This window comes from Vicugna pacos, chromosome 18 (assembly GCF_048564905.1).
Source record: "Vicugna pacos chromosome 18, VicPac4, whole genome shotgun sequence".
In the NCBI taxonomy this organism is placed as follows: Eukaryota; Metazoa; Chordata; class Mammalia; order Artiodactyla; family Camelidae; genus Vicugna; species Vicugna pacos.
In genome coordinates, this window is record NC_133004.1 from 22451310 (window position 1) to 22462042 (window position 10733).

General features: G+C 59.2%; 1 protein-coding gene across 1 annotated transcript; it reads right to left on the reverse strand.

The window, feature by feature from the left end:
* Positions 1-4752: 4752 nt before the first annotated feature.
* UBALD1 (UBA like domain containing 1) lies at positions 4753-9839 on the reverse strand. Its single transcript, XM_006204424.4, has 3 exons — positions 9611-9839; positions 6179-6241; positions 4753-5853 (listed from the first exon to the last, which is right to left on the reverse strand). Exons 1-3 carry the CDS (start codon positions 9728-9730, stop codon positions 5500-5502), a joined length of 537 nt encoding a protein of 178 aa, XP_006204486.2. The 5' UTR covers positions 9731-9839; the 3' UTR covers positions 4753-5499.
* Between the last annotated feature and the right edge of the window lie 894 nt (positions 9840-10733).

Below are 10733 nucleotides of genomic sequence, written 5' to 3' on the forward strand. Positions count from 1 at the left end.
TTGTGGATAAAGGTGATTTGGCCCTGTGCTCTCTGCAAGGGGTGGCCTTGCCTGCCCCACATGGGTGGGTGAACCTGCTGGCCCGTCTTCGGGCCATCACCCCAGGGTCAGTCTCCCAGAGCTCACCACGGCTGAGTCTCAGCAGAGATCCATAGCCTCCCTTCCTCCACCACACATCCCACAGTAACAGAGTGCCCCATGCTGCCCTGGTCCTGTGTGGTGGGCAGGTCAGGGGCCCAAAGGACAATGGTGTGACTTGCCCAGGGTCATACAGTGACTCCTCAGCTCTCTGGCCACCTGCCCAGGAGGCCCTAACTTCTTCGGTGCTGTACACAGCTATGAACAGTCCGACTTCCATCCCCTCTCCCATGGCAGAGAAGGGAGGTGCGGCTGGGTTCGGAGAGACAGAGATGGAGGCTTCTGGGGAGGCACCTTGTGCCAGGTATGGTCAGGCTTGTCTCCTGCAGCCCTGATCCTTGTGGAACTAACAGGCACCCAGGCCCCACTCTCTCAGCCCCTCATAGCTGCCTTTCCAGCCCATTTCTCAGATTTACCAATGAAATCAGTGCTGGAGTGGGTTCCTGCAGCCCAGGGAGGGAGTGAGGCCCACGTAGGTCACTGTGCAACCATTTGCAAACTGACAGGCCTCCTGGGTGCTCTAGAAGGTGGGGAACTGCAGACCCAACTGTAGCCAGCCAGGCACAGGCCCGAACATGGCAGTTCTGTCCCCCGTGGGGGTGGTGGGGAAGCCAGCCTTTGGCCTGGTCCCAGGTGGGAGCTGCAGGCAGAATCCTTGCCAAGGACGTGGCAGAACACCCCCTCCCCTATTCCAGCCCCAGGGGGTGGGACCCACAGGCCTGGGCAGCTGGGAGGGAGGCACTGCTCCTACTCCTAGGGCTGCTGCTTCAGGAGAGTGGCCCACCCACCCCATCCCAGCAGGGGAAGGTGCTTGGGGAACAGACAGACCAGGGACGGGGTCTGTAGAGTTGGACCCAGTGCCCCCACACCCCTAAAAGAGCTGTGTTCTTTTAAGGCTCATTTGAAATACATATATTGCCAAATATAAGCTGTGATTAAGCAACTAGAGACGTTTCCAAATGCAGGAATTGGAAATAGCCTTGCCTCAAAAGGTCTCCTTTTGGCCAACCCAGGCGGCCTCCCCGACAAGGACACCAGGAGGTAACTGGAGTCAAAGCCCTGGTCTGTCCTCAGATGAGTCCTGCTATGAAAAGCCCCTCAGAGACCTCCAGGGCCACAGCAGCCCCGCCTGCCGCCGGTTGGGGGCCAGTCTCGGGAACAGTGTGGTTTTCTGCAGCCGGCCACAGTGTGTTCTCAGAGACCCTGGGGACTTTCAGCAGCCCCGGGAGCATGCACCTTCGTCCAAGGGAATCTTACAGAACAAGCCCTTCTCTCTAAAACTCTGAAGAAGCCCTGCCTGTCTGCAAAAAGCATTTTAGAGCCTCCATTCACCCTCTACGTACCTCCTCCACCCCATGGAACAGGGCATTTACTTCCGCAGCTGCTCCTGGTGAAAAGCAAATCCCCTTCAGAGATTCCAGCAGACTCTGGGACAGGGGTTGGACATGCACATGTCCGTGGTGGCCAGCGGAGTGGCTGGCCAGCCAAGGCCAGATCGGGCTGTGTCCCCACCATGGTGGTCAGTTTCAACCAGTTGTGCCCTTAAAGGAAATTGGGCCAGCTATTACAAATTTCCAAGATGAGCCGAGAAAGGCTTTTCATGTAAACTCTCCTGATTTTAAAGTGCTGGTGGACAAATCAAAAAGATGTAACACCATGCAAGCCCAACAGCACACATGAGGGGCCTGTAGGTTTGCAAACCCCTGTGATAGCCATGCTCTGATCATTTAACAGCAGACCTGAAGGGCCACTGTCACCCAGGGAGGCCAGACCTAGGTTCCCACATGCCACCCTGTGCCCTTTTCAGAAATAACACATGCAGAGCTCCAATCACACTCTTCCCATCAAATTCATGGATGCAAATGGTGTTCTTTAGGGTGGAATTTTGGAAACACAGTCATCTGGAGTTCGAATCTGGCAGTCAGGTCTGGGGTGACAAAGCCTGGAGAGGGTGGACTTTGAGGTGATAAGGCTGGTTTTCTCTGTGTGCTGCTCAGGCAGCTCCCAGGAGGTGCCCGAGAGGAAGGACAGCCGAGGACGACTATAAATGTGAGTCTGTTCCGTTCGTGCATCAGTATCTTTGCTTTTCAGCCAGTTTCCACCTGAACATGTAGATGGTTACTGACTCCTTCAGTTTTGCTTCTGAGCTTCCAAGCTTGGGGAAGTTGAGGAAGTTCCAGGTTCTCAGCGTCACATTCAAGTTCTGGGGCACATGGCATCCACGTGAGCCCCGCTCTGGCTCCCCTCGTCTTCCCACGTGCTCTTGAAGCCTTTTGCTGGCCCAAGAGATGCTCAGCCTTGCCCGCTGCCCCCTCCTACTCCGGTTCCCACTGCACCTGGGGCACTAACTAAAAATCAAGGCTCCCGGGCCCTCCTCAGAACAGTTGCCTCAGGCACCCAGGGGTCCCTTATGCTCTGCAGGCTTGGGGGGCATGAGCCTATTGGCTCCCAGTTGCTGTGAGGGGCTTGTGTTGGGCGACTCCATCAGAATCACCTAGGAGCTATTTTAATTTTAATAACAGCTACGACCTAAGTGACACGCTATACAGTTTACCCTTTTAAAGTGTATGATTGACTGTTTTTCAGTATATTCACAAGTCGATCACCAGTATGCTGGGGAATGTTTAAGGTGATACTGTCAGGGCCTCTCCCCAGAGAGCCTGATGCCTTGGGGCCCGGAAGCTCCCAGGACACTCTGCTGTGCAGCCAGCCACGGGAGCCACGGGACAGAGCAGGGGATGGGGGAGATGCTCTCCACTGGGGCGGCCTTGACCCCCGGTCACATTTCGCTACGTCTACAGACATTTTTGGTTGTCACAACTGGGGGATGCTACTGGCACCTAGTCGCAGGAAGGGGCCAGGAACACCGGTCAATATCCCAGTTTCCAGGGTGCATGAGGGGCTGGAAAATGTTCCAGCCCCAGGTGTCCAGTGTCCATGTTAGGAAAGTTGGATTTACAGGAACCTCGAGACCCTTCCAGCTTTAATGAGACACATGGCAACTCCAGGCCCAGCCCACAGTGGCCCCCAGAAACAACTGAGCACTGAGCTAACAGTTACAAGCAGATTCTGATTCAGTGATCTGGGCTGGGGCCTCAAGCCCTGCATCTCTAACAAGCAAGCTCCCAGGTGATGCCACTTTGCTACTCAAAGTCTGGGGACCACACTTTGAGTAGCATGGGTGTGGTTCACTTACAGGTCACCTAGGGCTTGCCTGGGGAGGAGCCTCCAGCTTGCAAATTCGAGATGGTGCACCATCTTGTGTGGTCCTGATGTGAATGGCCACCTCAGTAACCTGCCCACCAGAGAGCTCAGGTACATTCATCCCCACATGGCAGACACCCAGAAACAACTGCTTCTGCAAAGCATTCGACTACACTCAGAGAGGGGTGTGGCAGCTTCCTGAGAATTTTCTTCCATCCAAAAGGATGGAGTAGCTGAATGAAGATTCAGGAGACCCAGGAGCACCTCGCTCTTCTCCTCCTGCCCTCAGGCCTCTCCCCACAGGCACCTAGGCAGAGCCAAGCCCCCTCCAGTCTCCGAGAGGTCATAAGAAAGGTGGGTTTCAAGCTCAGGATACACTTCCAGGACATAAGCAACAGCTCAAGCTGGGGGCACCACAGTCAAGACTTCAGCGGCAACTGGGGGACAAACGTAGTCCACAGAGCCTGTCCAGGCTCAGACAGGTGGAGGTGAAGCTGGGCGGTGACATGGCAACCCTAGGGAGCAAAAGCCAGACTGTCGATGGCAACTGTGGAGACTTCAGTCAAGCAGGGAAACTTCCAAGATGGAACTCTTCAACCCTGGTGCCATCCAGAGGGCCGAGTGCCTGGAAGCTCTCCTAGATTAGGGAGCGAGGTCTGCCCAAGAGGAGGTACAAGGCCGAGTTGGAGAACTGCTGCAGAGGCCCACGCCTCTTCCTTCGCCAAGGATGCCCTCCACAGGTACAGGAAGCCCAGGGCAGTGTAGGGTGTCCCTGGCTTCTCCCTGGGGGGGCAAGAGCAGGTTCCTGCTCCAGCCCAGCTCAGGAGCAGCCAGGTATCCACTGTCTATTGCCCTGGGTGGCTCATCTCCTTAGCAACCAAAGATTTGAGCAGAGGGTGGGACTCTGCCCGGCCTTGTCCAGTCCCCCTTGCTAGCCCCCATAGGCTCTGCGTCCAAACCTATCACAGCTATGGATGCTGTGGCCTGCGCTTCCCCAAGGAAGGGCCCTGCCCCAAGAAGCATGTTCACTGAAGGTTGGGCTGAGGGTCCAGCTTGCAGCTGGTCACTGAAGGCAGGAAGAAAGGTCTTCATATGAAACCCAAGGAAACTAGAAAGCAGCTGTTAGCCCTGGAGGTGGGGATCTGTCCAGCTGGGCAGGGGGAAGGGTGGGCAGAGAGGCTGGGGTTCTAGGAACACAGGCCAGGAACTAACTTCATGGGAAAAGCCTGGGGTAGGAAGATTCCAGAGCATGTTGTGGTTGAAAAGACAGCGACAGACAGGAGCAGTGTGGAGCCAGGCGGTACTGGGGGGTGGGCCTCTGCTCTGGGTTCGGCTGGCACTCTCCCCCAACACGCTGAGCCAGCTGGCAGCAAAGCTTAGGATACGAGGCAAGACCACAGAGCCTGGTGGTGGGTTGGAACTCTTTCTTCTCCTTTGTTAAAAGGGGGAAAAGACTGGGAATGGGGTACCCCCCGGGCTCTGGGGGAGACATGCAGGCAGCCCCAGCAGGCAGGCACTGGGGGATGGGTGGGAAGAGTCCTGGAGTTTCCCACAATCCTTTTCTCTGCAGGGAACAGCAAGGCTGGCTGCCGAGGGGGCAGAGGAGAGGGACAGGGCCCTGGGGAGAGGGACAGCGGGCAAGGGACTTGGGGGCTCACTCTAACATGCAAAGTCCAGCTGCCCCATAAACTAGGTTGCTTCTTGAAGGGCGACATACATATAAATACACAGACACAGCTACACGCACACATGCGGAGAAGGCTCTGCATTCCCGAGGGTTGGGATCTAGGTCTGCCGGCCCCCAAGGAGCTCCGAGGCAGAAGCCGGCCGAGTCTCCGCCTCGGCAGTTCTCCGCAGCCCCCCGGGGCAGGGCGGGGTAGGGCAGGCGAGTCCTCTGGGGAAGGCTGCTTGTTCTCTGAAGTTCTGTCCACCAGCACCCAGATGACTGGGAACCAAATCCACCACAGCTGGGTGCTGCATGCCTGCTCTGCCAGGCACGCGTGTGGGCAGCCTGTGTGCTGGCACGAGGGTCCGGTCTCTCCCCTCCAGGGCTCCGGGGAAGGGGGGTGCAGACAGAGGAGGGTGAAGGGGCCCGCAGAGACATCCTCTCCCCCGCCCCACGGGGTCCTGGCCTCCGGGAGGGGGGAGGGGCCTCCTTTATCTCTCGGCCTCCATGGCAGGGTGGGCCCTGGGTTCTGAGGCGGCCTGTTGGGGGACCAGGGGTGGCCAGTCTGACGCCGGGGAAGGAGGTGCCGGAGTCCACAGGGGCGGCTGCTGCGGCTGGTGATGCTGTGCCCCGCCTGGCGGCGAGGCCGCAGTTGGCCAGCTGGGCGCCGCGAAGCTGCCGGTGGCGGCATGCGGGAAGTGCGGCGGGGGCGATGTGGCCGTGGCAGCCATCGGGCTGCCGCTGCCTCCACTGTGAAAGCTCTCGGAGGCCTTGAGACGGGAGAACATGGTGAGGGCATCAGGGAAGTTGGGGGGTGTGGCGGGGGTGTTGGCAGGAGTGCACATCTGTGGGGAGAAGAGGAACAAAGAAGGGTGAGCTTCCCTTTCTAGGAGGGCCCCGTGCCTCCGCTGCCTCCTAGGGGGAGACCTGTACCCCTTCCCTGGATGCACCCCAAATCCCAGGTGGTCCACCAGCCGGGAGCTCAGAAAGGAAAGGTGTGGTGCCCAAGATGGGTGGCCCACTGTACCTGCTGTCCAGCCCCAAGGAAGTCCCATCCCAGGAGCCCCTCCACAGCTGAGAGCCACTGCACCTTCCTCAGGCCTGGGCGGCTTCCCCCTACCCCAAACTGGGAGATCCTGCATGGCTGCCCTGGGGCTGCCCGGCACTTACCATCTGGTGGTGGTGGTGGCTGTAGGGGATGTTGGTCTCCTGGAAGAAGGCGCTGAGGGCCGTCTGCGGGAAGAAAGGCTGACTTTACCCTCAGGACCCCTGTGGCCCTGCCTACTGAGTAGGAGAGATGAAGTGCCTGTCAGCCCTGGGCAGGTCCAGCGGTCAGGGAAGACCCTCGTGTCATTCCTGCCACCTGGCAGCCAGGGGCTTCCAAATCATACCTACCTGGTATCGTCACCGTGACGTAGGGGCCTGTCTCATGGGGAAAGACCTCCAGGAGATTTCAACCTGACTGTTACCAAGTCCATGGTGACAAATCCCTACTCCTCTCTGAGCCTCAATTTCTTTGTCTCTGAGCCAGAAGATGGCAAAGGCCCCTAGGTGTTGAAGAGTCTGTGACCCTTCTACCCCTCTCCTGGGCTGAACAAGGGACCCTGCCCTGGTCTGGTCCTCGGTTTCTCCATCCACACCACAGGAGACTGGACTAGGTGGACTGCAGATTCCCCTCCCTTGTAGCAGTGACCTCCTAAGATCCACAGTCCTGCTGGGAGAGCCGAAATTAAGTAGGATGGTCTGGGTTTTGCACTCCTGTCCTGTCACCTGAGCCCTCCTTGGAATGCTCCCAAGATGATGGAGCAGGAGGAAGGCAGAGGTGAGGTTTGCACCCAGGATCCTGAGGAGGGGGTGGCAGCCCATCTAGTGCTCATCTAGTGGCCCTGGGGGGTTGGGGGGAGGGGCTCCAGGGCGGCCTCCACTGGTGTTGGTGTGTCCTGGTTCAGCCCCTGCAGGAGGGGCGTCCAGAAAAATAAAGGAACCAGCTGCTCTTGCGAAAGCACTGGGTGAGGGAGCCCGTCAAGTGTGCGAAGGCTCTGCAGGCGCTCTGCTCTGTCCTCTATTGATGCTCCCTCAGTCTCGCAGCCCCAGCCCAGCCCCGTCTAACACCCTCCCTACTCCCAACACACCAGAAAATCCAGTCTGGCTCCCAGGGCTTACTGTGGGGGTTTCATTATTAAAGTAAATTCAAATGAATTATTCTGGGAATTTCCTGCTGGAGACGCCCTACCCTGATGTCCCCAAAAACGGGTGTGGAATCTGGGGGAGGGCCTTGGTCTCTAAGCGCCTCCTTGTGACACGCCCCCCCCCAGGAGACACACCAAACCATTCCTCCCCCAAAAGCAGCTCCAAAGGCCACTGCTGTGTATGAGGATTCCAAGGAGAAACGGTTGCCCCTTTCCTGCCTTCTTAATGCTCCCCCAATCATAAAGCACACTGGTTCCCTTCCCCTAGCAGCCTTCTGTCCTCATCAACACCCAAATCACAGAGAATGTGACCTCAAAACATGGCCTCCAGCTGGACCAGCCCTCAGCCCAAGTATGCTGCCAGCCAGGCGTGGAGGACACAGAGGGGAATTAGCCATGAGGAACCCTACTCACTCTCAGTAAGAGATCTGAGATCTGAATGTTCAAAACCCATTTCACCTTAAGTGAACCTTCATACTCTCTGTATCCCCATTTTACACATGATGAAACTGAGACTCAGGGAGCCTGGAGCACAGGGCTCCTACCCTTTGGGGCCACCAGAGCCTCCTAGTCTGCACGCTGCACCTGCCCCTCCTGAGATCAGAGTTTTTCCCCAAGCATTTCAATCTTCAAAGCTACATTTCCAATTCCTGTGACCAAGCGACACCAACCAATGCTGCCTGAGTGACTGCCCAGCTGGTACCAGGCTCTGTGACTGGGCTGAGAGTGCCGACAGGCAGGGCCCCTTCCCACCGGACACCTTGCCTTCCCAGCCCCAGGCAGGGAGGGAGCCATATATGCAGATGTGGGACTCAAGCAAACTGCCATGAATGTGGTTTTGCAAGTTTTGCCACATCCAGCTCTTGAGACAAACGGGCTGATTAGGGAGCTTCCTGCAGGGTGGGGCTGCCACGGTTGGGGGCAGCTGGCCATTCACTCCTTAGAGGTCAACACCCACCCACCCAGGTATAGCTGAGAAAACTGAGGCCAGAGGGTGGGACCTGCCCAGAGAGACAAAGTGGCCTCCCATCTTGTGATGTGAGGACCAGCCCGGGGTCAGCTGTTCCCCTAAGACCTCTGGTAGGAAAGTGAGCAAAGATTCCTCTGGGAGGACTCGCTACCATCTCCCCTCAGTGTCCCAACATTCAGGGAGAATTCTGATCCCTATCCCACTTGCAGGAAACTCCAGTCTCCTGCCTCTTCCCTGTTCCCCTCGGCGGCCCAAAACTTCCCAAAACTTCCCGGGGCTGGCTCCCCAACGAGAAACTAGGATCCTAAACCTGCACTGGGCACAAACTCTACAGGCTGGCTGGGGCTGTAGCCTTACACCTGTGAGAGGCGGAGCTCAGGGGCTCTGGCCTCATCCCTAGATACCACCCTGGGTTATTTCTGGGGTGGCTGAGTTAGTGAAGGCCAGGTGGCCTCTTGGCAGCACAAGAGCACAAGCCCTGGGCACTACTGCTCCCTGAGTCAGGGAGGCCTGGGGCATGGGAGCCTGGCTGGCTGAGAGCTACTGAACCGCGTACACCATGCCATGCACTGTGCAGGTAGACTCGTCAGCCAGCACAGAGGAGGGCACAGGACACGCATCTAGAGCGGGGTACACAGATGCACACCTGCAGCTGTTGTGTGGGGCTCCAATACACCACCCATACCCTCGTGTGTACGCGCGTGGGAACCGTCTGCAAAACGGCGACGTGCGTGTGTACACACAGCACACAGCACACACACACCGCACCCGCTCCCAGGGTGGACTGCGTGTTTACACACACGCCAACATGCCCACACGTAGCGTGGCGCGTGCGTAAACACAAATGCACATGTACGTGGACACGCGCCGCCCAGCTGCCCAGCAGGTACGCAGACTCTCAGACCCACACACGCCGGTCGACTCCGCCCGCGGGCCCGGGGCTCCCTCATCCCGACCCCGCGGCTCCCGAGGTGGGGACGACGCGGGTCCAGCTCAGTCCAGGCCTGGGGCGTCTTCCTTCCGGCCGTCCGCCCGACTGTCCGTCCGGGCCGCTGTGCCGCCCCGCCCTGGCCGTTACTCGAACAAAAAGTGTGTGTGTTGGTGGGGGGGTCCACGCAACCCGACCGACCGGGGACTTGGGGGGCGGGGATTCGGGGCGCTGCGGGGCAGGCTGCCCCTCCCACCCACCCCGAGCCGGCGGCGTTTCCGGGGGCCGCGTAGACGCGGCCGCGCAGCCGGGCCTGACCCGCACGCCGCGTGTGCGCGATAGAGCCCGGACGCCGGGGCGCGCGACCGCCGGGACACCGGGCCGAGTGCGCGGGCCTGGCCTCAGCGCAGCGCAGCGCGCAGCGGCACGTGTCCACACCAGCCCGCACACAACCCGCAACCGGCGCCTCCAGGCGTGACGGACACCCGCACCCGGGCCCCGGCCCGACAGCGCACCTCGAACTGCCAGTGGGCCGCCTGCAGCAGCTGCTTCGCCTGGTCGGCCGCGCAGCCCGCCGTCAGCACGAACTGGTTGATCATGACCTGGTGCTTGAGCTCGTCCATGTTCACGGACATGGCGCCACCGCCGCCTGCCCGCTCCGGCCTCCCGCCGCCGCGCGCTCCTCCGCCTCACGCGTCCACCATTAGCGAGCCGGCTCCGGCTAATACAAATATTTACTGTGCGGCTCTGACTCACCGTGCCTCGCCTCGCTCAGGGCCGCGGGGGGCATGCTGGGAGATGTAGTCCCGCGCCGCTTCCGCCGCACTGGACGGGAGCTGCGGGCCGGGCCCAGGGTATGCCTGAAATTTGGGCGCCTACTGTGTGCAGAAGCGGGACGTGCACGTTGCTCTGGGGGCATCCGCGCTCCAGTACCGGCACTGACGGGGTTCAGGAGGCGGGGGCCGCAGACCGTGCATGAGTGCAAACACCAGTGAGCGTATTTGCCAAGACCCCAGGACCCCGAACCCCACTGTGGTTAACATCCCTCCTGTGTGGAGTGAATGCATCCTGGGGGAACGGTGGGGGCTAGGGATTTTGGTACAAATCGGCAGCACTAGGGCCGTAAGGTTCCAAAGACTGGCACACAGTAGATGCCTACAAATACTCGTTCAGTGAATGCATGAATCTGCCCTTTAGTTTTCTGCCCAAAGTCACCTCCTCAAGGAAGCCTTCGAGTCTTCCCCAACACACAGCGCAAGCTTGTATCACCCACTAGGCCAGGCACACAGTAGGCCCGAGGAAAGTCTGAGAAAGGGATGGCGCCCGCGATAGACAGCCTCGACAGCTTTGGGGTGCGCTCTCTGAGATGCTCCGACTTTCCCACGCAAAATTTCGTGCACTTTGCCGGAAATCTCAGCTTTCAGCGTGCGGGCGCCAGGACCGCGCGGAGCCAGTTCCGGGGCGGCCCTGAACTCCTATTCCCAGAATGCCCCGGTTTATTTGCATCGTTCCATCCTGAGTGACGTCAAGTGAGTGAGGCAGTGCTTCGGCCTATGGGCGGTCGCGAGGTGTTAGGACCTGGCCATATAAGGTAAACAAAGCTGGCGGTCCAATGAGGCGGCGGCGGGGGCGGGTACT